Source organism: Tachypleus tridentatus, chromosome 1, assembly GCF_004210375.1.
Source record: "Tachypleus tridentatus isolate NWPU-2018 chromosome 1, ASM421037v1, whole genome shotgun sequence".
Taxonomy (NCBI): Eukaryota; Metazoa; Arthropoda; class Merostomata; order Xiphosura; family Limulidae; genus Tachypleus; species Tachypleus tridentatus.
This window is the reverse complement of record NC_134825.1, coordinates 149,599,231-149,618,348: the sequence shown is the minus strand read 5'-3', so window position 1 is coordinate 149,618,348 and position 19,118 is coordinate 149,599,231. Positions and strand designations below refer to the sequence as shown.

The 19,118-nt window shown below is 32.1% G+C and overlaps 1 protein-coding gene across 3 annotated transcripts; it reads right to left on the bottom strand.

Moving 5' to 3' along the window:
- Positions 1-1,026: 1,026 nt before the first annotated feature.
- LOC143226785 (peptidyl-prolyl cis-trans isomerase-like 3) lies at positions 1,027-18,569 on the bottom strand. Of its 3 annotated transcripts, none has more exons than XM_076458208.1 (5): positions 16,211-16,229; positions 13,501-13,568; positions 4,900-5,018; positions 3,700-3,747; positions 1,027-2,065 (listed from the first exon to the last, which is right to left on the bottom strand). In XM_076458208.1, exons 2-5 carry the CDS (start codon positions 13,543-13,545, stop codon positions 1,939-1,941), a joined length of 339 nt encoding a protein of 112 aa, XP_076314323.1. In that variant the 5' UTR covers positions 13,546-13,568; positions 16,211-16,229; the 3' UTR covers positions 1,027-1,938. The 3 variants fall into 3 exon arrangements, with proteins under 3 accessions (XP_076314323.1, XP_076314314.1, XP_076314331.1); XM_076458199.1 differs by lacking the exon at positions 16,211-16,229 and adding an exon at positions 18,489-18,569 and having other exon boundaries at positions 1,028-2,065; XM_076458216.1 differs by lacking the exons at positions 3,700-3,747; positions 16,211-16,229 and having other exon boundaries at positions 1,054-2,065; positions 13,501-13,768.
- Between the last annotated feature and the right edge of the window lie 549 nt (positions 18,570-19,118).

Genomic DNA, 19,118 nt, shown 5'->3' with positions numbered 1-19,118 from the left:
TTTTTCAACAGTATGACTGTTTATTCAGGTTTTTGTTTTACATTGCAATATACATACATATATATGTATGTATTTTACTAATATTCTTGTTTTTGTTTGTTTTTTGGAATTTCGCACAAAGCTACTCGAAGGCTATCTGTGCTAGCCGTCCCTAATTTAGCAGTGTAAGACTAGAGGGAAGGCAGCTAGTCATCACCACCCACCGCCAACTCTTGGGCTACTCTTTTACCAAAGAAAAGTGAGATTGACCGTCACATTATAACGCCCCTACGGCTGAGAGCATGTTTGCTCTACCAACCACAGGTATCAAAACCCAGGTTCTAGCATTGTACGTCCAGAGACAAACCACTATGTCACTGGGGAAGGGGGTTTACTGTTACAAAGTGGCTAAAATGGAAATGTCTCTAGAGTAAATTATGGCACCTCTGTTATACTGTTTTTATAATGTTTAATATGGTAAAAACGTGGTGTGATGATACTTCCCGACTCAATGATTACTCTTGACAGTGACAGACCCTTCAACATTAAGTACTCAACAGATTTCATGCAGGTTAACAACAAGATAAATCCAACATAGCATGAAACTGTAGAGTTATAAAGATAATAAGGGGTTTGTCACAAAGAGCATTATGTTTGAGATATGACTGTCAGTTGCACCACTGTACGACAAAAACAGCAGCTAGAAGAGAATTAAAACCAACCCTAAAAACATATGAATAAAACATTTAAATATATAGGTCAATCTAACTTACACATTACTTGCTTTATATATATATATAAAATATATAACTATATATAATTATAAAACTAAATTCCTGTGGGAGATAGCTTCAAAAGATAACAATTAAAATTTGTTATTCAGACACGTTTTAAATTACTCAACTTCTTTATAAACTAATAAAAGTGTTTTCAAACCATACAATTTCAATTACAGAATATAATCTAGTCTATTTAAAGGGCATTTATCAAAGATACCACTTGCACCATCCCATATCTTTGGCAGTTAAAAAAAAAATAAAAAAATTGCATTTTCAAATATTTACGTGTGTTGAATTTCACAATTAACTAGGGCACAAAGCCAAAAACTTGAACAAACTGTATTAAAAATTTAATAAACTCAGAAATATAACAAAAGTGCAGGTGTATACTGAGTTTTAACCATAACATTTTTGTGTTTTAATAACCTCGGGTCCTGAAAAATAAACTGAAGATTGTTTTTCTCGACTGCTTTGGATAAATGTACATTCTTTTCCATAGAACCTTAAATGCACGTTAGTTTTAAAAACTAAATAGAAAAAAATATTGTGCCATTAAAAAAAAAATTGAATCTCATAAGCAGATTTAAAACCTGTCATTTCTGTTTGTCAAAGAATGATTTATTTTGCAATACTTAAGTAAAAATATTGACACCAAGGTTTAATATTTTAGAAAGGTGTAATTTGTTTTATAAGTTAGAGTCCATAAAAATACACATCCACCATGCTCACGATTTTACTTACTTAATATGAATTAACGAGTTATGTCAAGAAAAAAAAAGACAGGTTGATTTTTTAAATATTTTACCTTTTTTTTATTAATGAAAAATGTTAGTACAATAGCAAATAAATGGGAGAGGCTCAAAGAAAAAGTTTTGGGCAGTATTGTGGTGTTTCGAGACGAACAATGTTACATAAGACATAGTTACCTTGTACAGAAAAGTTAAATGGGTATTTAGAATTCATAGTATTTTTTAAATACAATTTTAATAGGTATTTTCAATGAAATTAAAATTCAAGTAACTGTGTTGGTTATACTTTAATATATGAAAGTTCTATTTGTTTTAGGCCATTTCACTTTACCACTGTTGACACCATTCAGTAGAATCATGAACACTAATGTACACAAACCATGTTGAAAAAAGGTTATGTGAATTATATACAATAAATATATGGATAGAACTCATTTTGCTAGAGGATTGGCATGAATAGTCACACTATTTAGTCGAGTGTCATGTAATGGCCGATACGTCTTTGGGTTGACCAGTAATTTTTCTAATTCATCCAGTGTGTCCAATCCATCAATCACCCTAAATAAAAGTAGGAATATCCAGGTAAACAAAACGTCAACCTATTTTCTTGAAAACAGAACAACATCCAAATATCTTGGATTATACCAAAAAAATATGATATAATTTCAAAGATTTTAGACCATACCCAAAAAAAGCATAAAGGGATATTTTGTTATTTTAAAGAGGAATATATGTAATAACATTACAAGCTCAGAGTATGTGATGTTACACGTGTTAAGGCACTGATTGTCAGACCAAAATTACAATAAAAGTTGTGCACTTTGAAAACGGAGGAAAACATCGGATTTTTCGCCAAAACGCATGCGTGTCCAATAAATTTGTTTGAGAGATCTGCATGTGCAACATGTGCAAAATTCCTATAAAACTGACAGGTTCTCGGTTTCCATTGCTCAGTGTTAAGCCACCGACACGCAATACAGTTATGCCAAGACTGACTGAAGCACAATGCAACAACGCCATTGGTCGCTTGGAAGCAGGCGAATCTCGATCAGATGTTGCCAGAGCTGTGAATGTCCACCCAAGCACCATCACAAGGCTATGGAATCATCACCAACAACATGGATCAACTCGTGACCGTCCACGATCTGGCAGACCTCGTGTGACCACGCCTGCACAAGATCGCAACATCTGGTTACGTCACCTATGGGATAGGACCACCACTGCGACGTCTACTGTCTCAACCATACCAGGGCTGCGTAGGATTTCCAATCAGACCATACGCAACCGTCGACGAGATTCTTAGGCCCCATGTGCAACCCATCATGGTGAACGTCAATGACGTTTTTCAACATGACAACACCCGTCTTCACACAGCCCGACTCACCACTGTCTTCTTGAGACACCACAACATTAACTTTCTTACCTGGCCCTCTAGATTTAAACCCCATCGAACATCTTTGGGACGAGTTGGACCGGCGTCTGCGGCGACAACCTCAACCGCAGACTCTACCTCAGCTTGCAGCAGCTTTGCAGGCTGAGTGGACAGCCATTCCACAGGATGTGATTCGTCATCTCATCGCTTCCATGGGCAGGAGATGCCAAGCAGTTATTGATGCTCACGGGGGGCATACTCGTTATTGACGTTGAGTGACGTTAAACTTCACCTAGTGGCGTGGACTTGCCTTTGCAGACTTTGGATGTTCAGCAGTGAATATGCAAAGTTTCACACATGTCATACAAAACTACCCGGAATAAACTTGTTAACAATTTGTCTCATATTTTGCGTTTCTTTTTTTGAAGAGTATATATGATACAGTTTTAAAGACAATTTTTTTTTCATCAATTAATTAAAACCAGGAAGAAGTATAATTATCAATTACATAATTATTTCCAGTTTTAATTAAGCAATTCTTAGTTTTGAAAAAAACAATTACACATTCCTAATTTTATCAATCCACATTATACAGATTAAATGTTACAAATCACAGTTCACATACTAGTCTACATTTTTTCTCTATTTGTATATCAGAAAGAAAGATATCCCAATTAACAGTCAACAAAACAGATGAAAACAGGTCTTAATCAACCAATAAATAAATACTAATATTGTGCTGATTTAAGTGAATCATATAAATACACTGTATTTTATACACTGGTACAACAATACCTAGTATATGATGGATTTACTTAACAGTGAGGTGTGCTGTATTATGCTGTTGCAGAAGTTTCTCTGAAAGGCACTATATATAAAAAGAAAATATTAAAACTACTGGTATATTTTTAATTTTGTCAAAAATAAGAAAGTTTCATAATTTTCCCACACTGATCAGAGTTTTGAATTTTTAAAGTCTATATCAACTGATGTATATTTTATTTGTGATTCAAGGTTAATTTCAAGCTAAGAGTCAATATTTTGTCTGACTTTTTTTTCTTTTTCCAACACAAACATTGAAAACGTACTTAAATGTATACATGGGAATTAAATAAGTATCATTGTTATTTGTAAACTAATTAAAAGTACTCTTTAAACATTTTTATTCTGTTGAAATAATAATATGCTGATATTTTTTCAATGGCAAAGGCCTAATACTAGGATGCTTTGATAAAGCTAACTGTAAAACATTTGTACACTGATGAATATCCATACAGTTACAAGCCTAGAAAAAAAAAATCATAGTGGAAAAAAGTTTGGTCTCAATCAGTGACAGTTCCACTTAATAAATAACAATATTTACTACATTTACTAAAATATAAACAATTTTTCTAAAAGTTAAGATGCCAGAGAAAATCATCCAACTTATGGAAACACTTTTAAGATGCTTACATTCTTAACAATGAGATGAAAAAATAACTCACTATAGTAACAATTTAGTATAATTAAATATGATATTAAATAAATAACAATATGAGACCAATTAACTTACCTACCAGAAAGTATATACTTCAAATCATATTATTTTGCTTGGTGTAGGTGAGGAACAAATGTAACTCAATCGTTTAACCTACCTACCACAATTTGTATACTTCAAGTGTAGATAACAGTGGTTTTAGCAGGTCAATGGTGGGCAGTCTGTGCTAATCCATTAGCTAACTTAAGAAATTATAAATCTCAGTAAAAATGAGCAATATATGAAACTTATATTTGGGATATAAGGGGGGAGAAGGAAAGAACAAGAGCTATTCACTTCTGGCATAAGTGATGAGAAACAATAAAACAATAGTTTACAGTGTAAAAATATCATACTTGAAATCAGGTTGAGGATGCTCTCTGAAAATGATGAAAAGCTGGGGATTATACTTTTACCTACACATACCCAAAATTGTATTCTTAAAACTTATACAAGACTGTTGTTTTAAGAGAATAAAAATCTTGATTTATTAGTTTAACTTACCTGCCAAAAATTGTATACTTCAAATCTAGGTGAGGCTGCTTGCCATAGGTGATAAAAAACTGTGACCCATTTGTGTTTGGACCATTATTTGCCATTGAAACAATTCCCCTGGAATTATGCTGGTGGAACAAAACACACACATTAAATTTCTAAAAAAATACTATTATAAACACTAATAAACAACTTTATGAAACGAAACATATTAAATCTTGCAAAATACAACAGCACAGTTATTTGTACAATATATGCAACTGCCACCATTAGACTGGGTTTTGGAGGTATTTTAAAATGTTTCTATTAGATCAACAACTATTATTGTGATGTGTGCACGGTTTTAGAAGTCATGTTTAATCAAATATGCACAAAGTAATGTTCTTTTTGTTTCATTGATTGGTTTCAGATATTCACACAAAGCTACGTAAGAGCTGACTGTCGGTAATTTTGAGCTGGGTTAAACTAATCAAATAGTGAGATTTAACTGTCGCTTTAATAAATGTGCCCAAGGCTTTAAAGTATGGAGGAGGATTGTGGGGGTGGGAGGGAGGGGAGGCACTAAATGTCATGACCCTTGGAGTAACAAGTCCAGCACACTAACTAATAGGCCAGGGCCAACCTACACTGTAAAAAGTCCAAAATTTACTTATTATTGAACATTAAAAGTAATACAGCGTTCAGTAGTTGCACAATAAATAAGTTATTAAAACAGGGTACAGCCCTAAAGTGAGGAGATGTGTTTCAGTAGCATTTTACATCAACACCACTGAGAATAAAAGTTAGAACAGGCTTATACAGCTTCACCGACTCCAATTTATATTATTTCATATTACTTCAATAACTGAACAAATGAGGCTCAAAAAGCTCATGTGTTAAAGTGATAAAGTCAGTGCAAACCAAGGTATAATTCCTTAACATTATTTTCTTATGTTACATATTATTACTAATAATACTTACATTTCCTACATTTTGAAGTTATGAATTTTTCAAAAGCTTGGGTTTAAATTTACCTTAATTTGTTTTAACCTCTGGAACACAATTAGTATATATTTTTATTATTAAATACTCTACTGTTCATCTGTTTTATTTACAAATTAACACTATTATTTTTTATATTCATGTCTAAAATACTTTTTCACCATTCAACATATTTTTTTCCCAGCTTTAAGATTGCATTATCTAAAACAAAAATTTAAAATATAACAAATAAATGTTTGTATACAAGTGAAACGACAGTGTAGATACACTGCTGGCCAAAATCTTAAGGCCAATGAACATAAAGAAAAAATATGCATTTTGCGTCGTTAGACTCAACCACTTATTTGAGTAGAGCTTTGAAAGATGAAAATAAGAAAAGGGAAAATAAAATAAACTTTTTAGCATTTAACAGGGAAAATGTGAACACTATGAAACTAGCCTAAATACTAGCTGGTCAAAAGTTTAAGACCGAACAAAAGAGAAGTCCTAAACAGGGTAGGAAATATTCAACAAGAGGTCTCAGTAGTGAGTTGCACGGCTGTCATTGCGAATAACTTTAAATATTACGCTTTGGCATGGTTAATATAAGCATTTGCAGAAGGCTGGTTAGAATGTTATTCCAAGTGGTGAAGATGGTTGTACGAAGTTCATGCACTGTTTGGAATTGATGTTTATTTCTATAAACTTTCCTTGCCATCCATCCCCAAAATATTTTCAATGGGGGTTCAGTTTGGGTGAGCACGATGGATGGTCCAAAAGAATCACGTTATTCACCACGAAAAAGTCCTTTGTCCTGCAGACATTATAGATTGCAGAGTTGTCCTGCTGAAAGACCCAGTCATTTTCACACAAGCGAGGGCTTTCAGTCAATAGGATGCTCTCTCCAACATGCCAATGTGGCCAGCTGCTGTTTGATGGCCCTGTATAATATGAAGCTCCATTTTTCCATGGAAGGAGAAAGCACCCCAGATCATGATGGAACCTCCTCCACTGTGTTGTGTAAAAAATGTCTCCGATGGAATATCCTTGTCGTCCTAGTAACGCTGGAAGCCATCTGGACCATCCAGGTTAAATTTTTTCTCATCAGAAAACAAAACCTTCTTCCACTATTTTACATCCAATGTTTATTGCTTCTCAGCAAAGTTTAACTGAGCTTTTTCGTGGTGTGGAAGGAGGCATGGCCTTTGAAGACATTACAGTTTTTAATGCCTTTCTCTCATAGATGCCATCTTATTGTTCTTGAGCTGCATTCTGCATCTGTAAGGGCCTTAATATGGTTCAACGATCAGCTGGTGTCTTGCCAGATAACCCATTGAATCCTCCTGCTCAACGCTGGTGAAATTTTCTTGGGCCGACCACTTGAAATTCTCGTTCTGTATCCCTCAGGGTCTTTTAAGAAATTTGCAACAGCAGTTTTACTATGCCCAATCTCACCAGCGATGGCATGTTGAGAGAGAGAGACCTTGCTTTTGCAGGCCGACAATTCTTTCATGCTCAAAACTTTGTCAACTTTTTAGCCTTTGCCATGTTTTTACCCAGTGTAACATAAGAGATGTCAGTGTGAGATGTTGCCAACGCTAATGCTTGAACACAAATGACTAAATTTTGTTACGTGTTTATCAATTACACTGCACAACAATTTTTTTTGAAAAGTTTTTGCTGATTGTAACAGGTGCCTGGTGGGTATGCACAAATATAGTTTTGGTTTCGCTTCATCACATAGGAACTCTGAGAAATAGACAGTTAATTGTTTACCGGCAATAACGTATTTAATTACGTTTTTTCCAGGACAGCAAATGGCATTGTCTTTCGAGTGTTTCTGAGCCAAGCTCTCAGACAGACAGCTTGTGTTGCTAAACAAATGTGAGGCACCAATTCCTTGTCTTGATCATCAATTTTACAGCTGAAGTGCAGATGATATGCTTTCCTCACAAGAGCAGTCATTGAGTGTCTCTGATGAACAAGTGTATACTCGCCACAAATATAGCACAATGTATCACAACTGTTACGAAATTGACGAGACATATTGACTGAAACCAATCATCCTGTAAAACATCTACAACATCTAACTTACTTGTTACAGTGCTACTGAGGCAATGCTATATTTTGAAACAATACGTACACACCATAAGGTCTATATTAATCCAATGAGCAGCATCCGTGTATGCAAACCACTTTTGTAGCCTGCTGAGACAGTGTCAAGCTGGCTGTGGCCTGCCCAGGCTGCATACTTCCACAGAACAGCTTCCAACCTGGCCTGATTTCGTGCCTGGTCATGCCTAGACTCCACAAAACATTGTTCATTGTTCAAATTGGGATGTGATTTTCGTGATCAGCAGCCAAAAATCTATAAGTAACACCCAATAGTGTTCAAAAAGCAAAAAACTTTGTTGTGAAGTGTTAACACTTCATTTCAGTATGGTCTTGAACTTTCGACCAGCTAGTATTTAGGCTAGTTTCATAGTGTTCACATTTTCCCTATTAAATGCTAAAAATGTTTTTTATTTTTATTTTCCCTTTTCTTATTTTCATCTTTCAAAGCTCTACTCAAGTAAGTGGTTGAGTCTAACAACACAAAATGCATATTTTTTTCTTTATGTTCATTGATCTTAAGATTTTGGCCAGCAGTGTATATTATTGGTTTTATATTGATAATGATGAAACCACAAAATAGGTTTCCAATTAATAAACATGAAATTTGTTCGTTCTCATAAGAAATTCTAGAATATTCTGATGTTTAAACAGATATTAGGTTCTTGTTTAATGTAAAAAGAAATGGCTACACAATTGTTTTCATGTTGAAAAACTTTAAGCATTTGAAATACTCCTCTAAAAGGTGCACAACAGTTATAGTAGTCATAACACATGAAGTACACTTTGTACTCTATTAGTTTATACAGCATTTATTTCTTCAATACTTCAGTTATCCAAAATAACCTATTATAAATAGCAAGTTAATATAGAAACAAAAATGAAGTATTTTGCTTGCACAATTAATGGTGCATTTGGGCACTGATAATCTAAAGCTAATACTTAGGACTAAATAGCTTCAATAATGCCAAAAATAAGTATTATATGTTTTCATTTTTTGCCAAATACAGCTAGAAAATTCAGTACAGTAGGAAATAGAGGCAGGGAATTAGAAGGTAGAACAAATAAAATTCTCTCCACTCAAGTTAACCAAAGAAATGTATTAGGACTTTCCCTCAATGAAGTTCATGGTATTAGTAATTCAGTTATTAGAATATAATGTCTTGGACTTCTAACAAAATAAAATTAAAGAAGTTTTGAGAGTATAAAGGGGAAAAGTGATATAAAACTAGAGAGAATCCTCAACAGCCATATACCTTGAATTCTTTTTAAGTAAAATCAGTCTACAAGACAATCTACAAGACCTCTTTTTCCCTTCTTATTAGCTATATTTTTATAAACCAGCAATGGTAAGCACAGGTTGTGCATATACTCAATTCTATTTCATTACTCATCAGAACCTCTACCAGCTTTTTCTCAAAACAAAATTATTTTAGGCAGGATTGAAGTGAATTAATCTACGAGACCTTAAGCATGGTCAAATATCTCATTGAAAAGGTCTGACCTCCTGTGTCCAAAACTTTAATTAGTTCTCAAATAAGTCAGGAGATGACAGAGCTGTGAGCTAAAAAGTTTGTACTTGAAAAGAAAACTATAGTCATGTTATGACCTGCTGTGTCAGATAAAAAATTAACACTCATTTTATAATAAATTCCAAAAGTCCTACCCATATCTGTATAAAGTCATTTTTTTTTCTAGTTGAAGAATAAATCCATTTTTGAGTATAACTTGAATGCTTCTTGAAATCACCAAGAGTAATAAAAAATACTTTTTAAAAGATGAAATCTATATTATAAATGATTACATCTAGTCACAATATATTTATAGAGCAATCACGGCAACTTACTTATAAAATGCAATAATGATGTTTGTGTTATGGTACAAAGTGAGCTAAACAAAGAAGATTAAATAAAAATACTCCCAGTCAGTACTACATGTATAAAATCCTTAGCTGAAAGAAAAGACATACCTTCAAATTTATTTTATCAATACTAAAACTGTGTCAACTATGAGATTTTAGTTTCTTTTTTTATATAACTATACACATAAAAATCTAAAGTATAAATATTTCTCTGGACCATTTGCACTTACTTTTATGGTGCTTTCAATTTTTTGGTTACAAATGCAAAAATCCTTTCCTTTCTACTGAAATATATACATGCATTTATTTATCTTCATTTAGTAGTAGGTTAAAAAAATGAACATACTGTATGCTAAAACAGTTTTTGAAATTCAAAGCATTTATGACAATCTGATGTGAAACATTATTCAGCTTAAAAATGTGATATGTTATAACTTTATAATAAAGGTACATTTTACCCAAATCTTAACAGTTCAATATTGTAATAAACAGGTTAAAATATGGCAGCTCTTCATAGCTATGGTATTCTCAGATCAGTTGAGTTAAATTTCAATTACAGCAATGCTTAGAAGGTTCAACAAAATACTCATCACTAAGTAGCACTGAATCTCTGATTCTGATTACATCTGTGAAAGAAAGAGACTGGACATAAAATAATGCACTAAATGAACAATGGTGGAAATGGTTTCAACATCCACATGGTATCCAAGATCAGGAAATTCAGTAAATGAACAGGGTCTCATTACATGCATGTAGTTTGCTTGAATTTACATACTGAAGGTGTGTAACACCTAGTTGCCCTCCAGTTTTTGTGTTAAGCAAAGTCTAGAAAACCATAGTATGGTGATTTATAAGAAAGGTATAACATACTTTCCTGTACTCATAAGTGCTTGTTCAAGTGCCATATGTTACACATGTCAAAAAAAAGGGAAAAGAAGAGAGGGAAATTACCAACATCTTCAGTGGAGTAAGTAATGCAACACAGATGTGTTGGGGGTTGTCCACATCCTTGTCTGTACTATCTTTTATATGAGGGTATCAATGGCTAGAGGCAAGAGACGTTATAATTTCATGAGAGGAGTTGTGAAAAGTATGAAAATTGTCATGACCCACAGGAGAAAAACTAAATAAATAAGATGTATAACCTATCCAGCAAAAGCTGAAGAAAATAAATCACTAGAAGAAGACCAAGGAACAGTTCAAACCTGGACAAAGGAGATGAATGTGGTCAGAACAATCATACAGAGAAGGTTGATTGAATGGAGTTGAGAAAACCTCCAACTGTTCTACCAGAATGAACAATCAAGAAATGATAAACAAACACAGAAACAATTTATTAAATCCATCCAAAAATGGGGTAGGCTCAGCTAAAGGACTAGAAGCATACAGTTGTGAATTCTGGTTCCAAGATCATAGTAGAAACAGGTGCTCAGTCTCAGTGGTAGTAACATTACTAACCATCAGTCCCTTTCCAGTTGCAATTAAGGATGATTTCTGTTGAGAAGTGTCAGAACCTCAGATGTTAGCCACATGGAAAAAATGAAGTTGTTATTAAGATGGTCCATGAAATTATTTTAAAGTTGGCCAGGTATGCAAGTATATCAAATGGACATTGCCCTATGTCACTGATGTTATGAAAAAAGATGCAAAGAAATCAATATGAAAAAATGTACTCTCACAGAAGCCTTATCACAGATATTGAAACTTGTCTTAAATGTTAAAAACATAATTAAAAGAAAAAAACTCAAATTTAAAATAATTTGAATTAAAGTTTTGACCAAAACATTTAAACTTAGGTATTCTTTAGCACAATAAAAAATTAAAAAATGAAAGATTTCTTTGCAAATGTAATGAAAGTTTCAAATAAGAAGTGACAAAAGTCTATTAATTCTTAAGAAAAAAAAAAGTCTCAAAAAGCAAGTACAGTAACCAACCTTTGTTGTAATACTAGAGCTCATGACATTTCTGCCCATGGAAACTAACCCTCCTAATGTTGAAAAACTAACATGGTATTTCTGTCCATGGAAACTAACCCTCCTAATGTTGAAGAACTAACATAGCATTTCTGCCCATGTAAATTAACCCTCCTAATGTTGAAGAACTAACATGGCATTTCTGCCCATGGAAACTAATATTTCTAATGTTGAAGAAGTAAAGTCTAATGATAATCATATCATAAACTGGTGCAGTTCACATTAATATGTGTAGAGGTTGGAATTTTGTTCAAGCCTTGTGGTATGTCCAAAAATCTTCTCAGCACTGGTGCCAAGTAATAGCTCTGTTTTATAAAAGATGCAAGTACCATTTCTGAACCTATATCTTGTAAATCCTAATTAAACACAAATATATTTAGAAACTCCACAAACTACTGTTATAAAAAAACTCACATTTATCATACATAAGAAATGGAGGAACAGAGTGGTATGTTTTGCCATGACTTTAAACATTCACTCACTTACTTATTGTGCCAAATGAAATTTACAAACTGTTAAAAGTATTTTTGTTTTAACAATGGAAAAGTTTTGGAAACGTCTCTATTCTGTGCTGTTTGCTTTCTTGTGATTAAAACTGGCAGCTTCTTCTGCCATACAACTTTTATCACATTGCCACAAAATCTCAATGCAATATCATGTTTCTTACAATCATCTGTTGCTATTAAATCTCAAAATAGTTCACAAAGAAATAACAAAGACACACTACTATATAATAAATAGCAAAGCAGTCAAGTAACCCTGGTGAGTCTGAAATAGTGAAAAGAAAAAAGCTGTAGTTACAGCATGCTTGTAATTCAGATATAATTGAATAATGAGATAAGTAAATAAATAATGATTAACATCAAGTGTGTTATAAAACAATGAATATACACATTACTAAAGTCATTTTGTTTTCTATAATTCTGCACTAGTATCATTTAATAGACCTAGATAGTAGTTAGAATAATTATTAAATGTTTTACAACTAGGCACTGGCTGTATTATTCTCTTCCACAGTCAATACATATTAACATCACCATCATCTAACTCAAAATAATTACACAATTTTATACTCACTATTACTCTCAGTCGAGTTATAAAGTAATTGATAAAATATGACCAAAATATTGCTATGAAGATGCAGTTCTTTATAGTTTATTTTCTTTTAAAACACCAATTTTTACATAGAAGCTTACCAATTTTTATGGGAATCAAAATTATACACTGGAAGGCATGATGTGGACACAGAAAACAACAAGTCAAAGTTGTATGTTTTGTTATCAAGAGAAGCTGACTAAAATTCCACAATAGATCAAATTTACATGGTGTAATCCATGTACACACATACAATACACTTGAAAACATGAAGCCTTTGGTCTTTTATTTTAAAAATAAATCTCTTCTATGGAAGCATCTTTGTAACTGAGAGATTGGGATAAACATTTGGATCTAATGAAAAAACTTAAACCACTGCTGAAGATAGTTAATTATAGTTATCCAACTAGAACTACTCAGATTAATTTAGAGCAAAGAAATATTACAGATAACAGGTATTTACAGATAAAAGATTTAGGCTGAGAACTACAACATGCAATTTACAACAAACATTTTGCCAAGTTCAAACAATGAATCTGAACATGTACTTCAAATTTTACAAACAAATCCACACAAAATTACATACGCTATATTTTTTAATTTTTTTACCTTCAACTCATCCCTGAATTCATCTTCAAACTTAGTGCCCCACATGCTTTGTCCTCCTTTCCCTGTTCCTATATCAAAGATATGTATACCAGCTTTAAAGATTATTTCCTACAAATCATTATTCTTCAATATTTAGTGTTTGTTCACATATTGTGATAACAATATTCTAAAAACCTCAGTATTTATTAATGAAAAATTAAAAAGAGAAAAAGACAGTAACTAGTTTTTATTATTTATGCCACATTTATATTACTTCTTTAAAAGCTTAGTATTTGGCATGGTGTAAATGTTTCAAAAATTAATGTTTTACTACTATTTCCTATGTGAATAATATATACTATTTGTTGACAGCTTCATATAAAATTTTAACATATTTTAGAACATTTTCTATTAAGATTTTCTTAATAAACATTTGTACAACACATAAGATTTGTTATATAATGTGATAGGAAGAGAAGCAAAAGAAACAAGAAAATTCTTGGAAAACTATACTTATGTGGTTTTATCATAAGAGATAATTATTTCATAAAAATCGTATTTTTTTTAATTTAGTAAAATAACACATTAAGAGTAAGAGAGCTAGCACCTTAAACTATTGGCCAACTAAACAAAAAAGGGTCTAATATATTATTCTTACCCTATTCTGATTTGAAATACCAAAAACAGCCAAACTTTTACACTAGTGAAATCAAACAGCATTCTAGGTTCTCAATACTGTTCAGAACAGTTTGAAATCATTTCTATATATTGACTGTCTTATTTATCATATAATTATACTTTAACTTTTAATGTATTTCTAACATTCTACTTATGGTAAAATGATTATGCCACACTCAAAACTGTATATCATGCTTGACAGTATGCTTAGTATGTACAAAATTATCCCATACAATAAGCAGCATTTCCATTTGTGGTCTCTTTTTCATAACAAAGCTAACTTAAGTATTTCCAGTAATTCGTTAAATAAGTAACATATATTAGAAACTTGTATTCCTCAAACACATATAAATATTTATAATTAAGGTACTATGAAACAATAGAGGGTCAATGGTGTCTGTACATTCCCTGAAAAATCAAACAGTTGATGATGTACTGAACATAAAACAATTACACTGTAATTAAACATACTGTTGTAATACAATTCAAATAAAAAAAAAGTTATTCATCTCAAAGTAATCCCAATCTTAGTTAAGCTTACATTTAGTTTCACCTCAGATGTTCATGCAGTCAACTGGAGTTGGACTATTACTTTGAATGCTAAGCTGAAACTGTATCCAAGTGCTAAATCTCACTGGCTCTCTTCCGAATCAATCAAATCAATACACACACATGCACAAACTTTCCTGTACTTTTTCTTTTTAACTGAATCATTCCCAATTTATCTAAAACATACCTTGCTAGCTAGTGTTACTATTCCAGAAAAACTCTAGATTAACAAATATTTGTACCTCATTAACACCAGAATAATGCCATATAGTCAAAATTTGTGGTAATTACTAAAAAAAAAAGATCAACATATTATATTCCTGGAAAAGACAATATTTTAAACTCTTTCAGTAATGAAGCAGAGCAAGTATTAGAAATTCTGCAAAGTTCCAAAGTCTCCGGTAGCAGTGATAGAAAGTTCTTTACAGATATTAAGGGAACTCTGAAAATGTTTCAACAGTGACTAGGGGAGCCAGGTGCTACAAAATTCAATTTTCATCATTTTCTCAAGCCTAACGAGAAAATCCAAATTAGCTACAGAAATACAACCACGGATAGCACCAAATATGTGAGATCAAGGCGATCTTCTAGGTAATCAAATGAAAGTACCTGTGTATGAGACTATAGCTTTTGTGATCATTAAGCTATTTATTCCCCAAATGTAGTATGAAAACAGGAAAGGAACTGAATTTAAAAGTTTAATCCATTTTTAATAAAGGTGTAATAACTGTCAAATTATTTGTGAACTCTGACCTCTAATAACCTTGTCATTTGCATGTCTAATCTTTAATCATTTGTAGTACTTTCCACTAACACAATTATTTTTCAAAACAAGTATTCCAAATTTTACAAGAGATAAGAATCTTTTTTACATCACATTTTGACAGAAAAATGTTCCAAGTTTATACTAATCAAACTGTGTCATTTTACATTTTAATAATAACTAACAAACTTTGGAAAACCTACAAATCAAAAGCGTAAAAGAATGTGAAATAATTATCCAAAAGCAATGACTAAAATTCCTGACATTAAAATAAGTACAAAGAGATGATGAATCCTAAGAGACTACAGTAAGTGTGTAAAGTAACAGAAAATTGGGTTTTGTTTTCAAACAGGTTAGATTGATTCTATCAGGTGGTTTGTAGCTCTAGCAAGTAATAATGAAGGTTATTGTCACATTAAAACTGATCTTGAAAGTGATGATTTAAATGCAGAGCGCATAAAATCACACAAATCACGTTACTCTTCGCATCACTCGTAATAGAAGTTTCATTGCAGACAAAAAAAGATGTTACCACACTGAAAGAAAGTTCTTTTAGAAGGTTAGAGTAAGTGCCTAACTGGCACCAATGTTTATTTTGTCAACATCACAAATAAAAGGAAGAGTACAAGGCTCTTTAGTATCAAGAGAGTGCGACAAAAAGATTCATGAAACATTCATGAAAGAAGCTCATGTGTGAAATGATAAAACTATGAAAAGATACTTGCATGGATAAGATCTTACAGCATGTAAATTGAGGTATCACACTGGCTTGTGCTCTTAAAGTATCTTCAGCAACCAGCTCTGGTCCAAAAGAATTCTGTATTTCAGACAGCTTCTGACATACTGATTGAGAAAGTAGAAACCAAATATTTAACTGAGAAGTATATCAGATGTCATACTTGCTTGAGTTATTTCAAGAACTTTCGATCCAAAGTGGCACTGATAAATACTAGCATCAGAAGAACAAGATGAAATTGGTTTTGTAGCTCTAAAATTAATACAGCTAAGCATGATGCAGATCTTACAACATAATCAAATACAGAATTAACTTCAACTGTTATATCTCAACAGAAAGCTCACTTAGATGTATGAAACTAGAATGAAATAGATTCTTTGTGATGACGAGAAACCCACTTGAAGTAAAACTATATCTCAAGACAGCTGGTATGGGTATTAAAACTTTTATTAAAATAAAGTCGAGAACAGCATTTCAACCTTCTTAGGTCATTTTCAGACAGATTCTAATTCTGAACCTGAAATGGACTAGATGAGTTTGATGACAAAATGAGATGTGTTTAGACATTTTGTGGAAACTATCATTATTCATGACCAATTCTTATAATTTATAGTCAATGTCCAACTTCAAGTAGCATAGAGCCTGACAATTATCTAATTAATGTTATGTGTCTACTCAAATTGACTGATTTTAATGAATAAATTCCCCCACTCCCCCATATACCCAGAATATTATATCAGTCAGCTAAAAGCCATTGGAAGGTTTACACCTGCTTACACCCACATCTTTTGGCTTTTAAGCCTATCCTAGTGTAAAGTTTATTTTTGAAACAATCATTCTAATTAACTTAGCCCTTGTTAGTTATTTTAGATATCTTAGTTCTAGAAATTCAAAGAACGGTAAGCATGTACCACATAATGAAGCATTGGCCAATATCTATAACTTTCTCTTTGAGCTTGTGAAATAGATGGAACTAATTTCTAGAGTCCTCCTTCATTATTGGCTTCCCAATTAGATAAACAGCATTTATTTTTGCTATAGTGAAACTACAGGTATGTAAGTAGATGTTCAAACAACCCTATTTCTCTCTGTCTCTCTCTCACACACACACATATATATATTCACTGCTAGAGAGAGAGAAAAAATAGTTGACAACAGCTTGCCTAACAAATTAATGAAAATAATATGTATTGACTTTAAAAAACTCTAATTTGGTGAAAAATGTCCACATATCTCAAAATAAAGAAAGATTAGTCACAGTCAAAATGATTGTGCAATTCAATATTTATTGCACTTATGAAATTTTTTTGAGTATCTAAAATAAAATCCTAATATTGTTTTATAAATTGGCTAAACAAAATCTTAGATATGTTAATACAAATAAATAGGTCTTTAAAAAAAACAATCTGAATATACCTACAGCTAAAAACTACAAACATTATATTTTCGAGTACTTGTTTCCATGAATGCGAACACTTTCTTTTGGTTTAAAACAGTATTCCTAATTAGAAGAAAAAAAAAACAAATAAGGAAAAAGATTACTTCTACAATTACACTTTTTTACAGAGTTCTACAGCAACTACAAGAAATTACTACAAGACTAACTTCTATTTCATATTTGGATTTCATACACATATGTTTATTTTACTGTCTTCTGGTAAAAGTTAGCTGAGTAGAAGTAAGAATCATATGTTTACTCTGACATTAATAAAATGTGTAGTTAAATCACCATGGTGTGTGTGTGTGTGTGTGTGTGTGTGTGTGTGTGTGTGTTGGGGGAGGAGGAGTTTTATACATACACGTGTTCAAAATATAAAATGTAAATAAGCATTTTCCTAACCCTTCTAAAATGTATCAACTTATTTTAATTCTGGAATTACCAATGGGATCTGGATCTCATCAGCATTTTAAACACTAATTACTCCTATGTTTCTCTATGTACTTTATATTAAAAAAAATGCATGATTTTATCCAATTTAGTGGGTAAAAGTTCTTTTACACTGTACTAAAACAGGCAAAAAGATAATTTCTAATTATTATGCAATATGTAGACTACGAGAAATGAATGAATGGTTTTAAAATGAATCAGAAATTTAGAGTTATAGATTCATTTTTATTTTTAAAAAATCAAAACTTAAAATTTGGGTTGAAAGAATAAATGGGTTATTTTAAAAAGATATGATACATGCATGTACAATATTGTAACTTATGAAAACCACTATGCACACAAATGCTTACAACTAGACCTGAATACAGAATTACTGGAAGTAAATTAAAACTTACATGTTCAACACTTCCACACTACAATACTTGGCACTTATTGTGACCCCTATGGTACCATGACTTGATAAAGCATCTTACTAGCAAGTACCAAGGGGTATAACCCAGTAATTCAGCTGGTAAAGCACTCACTCGTGCAGTGCAAATGCTCTAGGGTTCATATCCATATGAAGGAGAGGTAAAAACTGAAATTACCACAGAAAATTTAGCATCAATGTGTTTCAATCCATGAACTTCAGTTAAGGTCAAGTACACCTTGTCTGTAAGAGGAAAGAAAGTGATAGTTTGAACTGTTAGAAGGGATCTTACTAGAAACAACTAGAGGGTTAAATATTTATATAATTTGGCAAACTTTTGGGAACAAATGTTTTAATCTTGTCCAGACCAGAGAGGTATCGGTATCATTAGAAATAGGCAATTTCTATTGGACATATATAAACACCACTTGTGTATTTTCTATTATTGTTCATATATTTTAACTAAATTAGTCAATTCTCTGTGTGTGTGTGTAACATCAAACAGTTTCATATCAATGCAGCATTTGTTATTTATGACTTTATTTATTATTAATACATAAAATTTTTGGAGCCAGCCCTATTTTCTTCATGCATTTTAATACATTTTAGAGTTTAA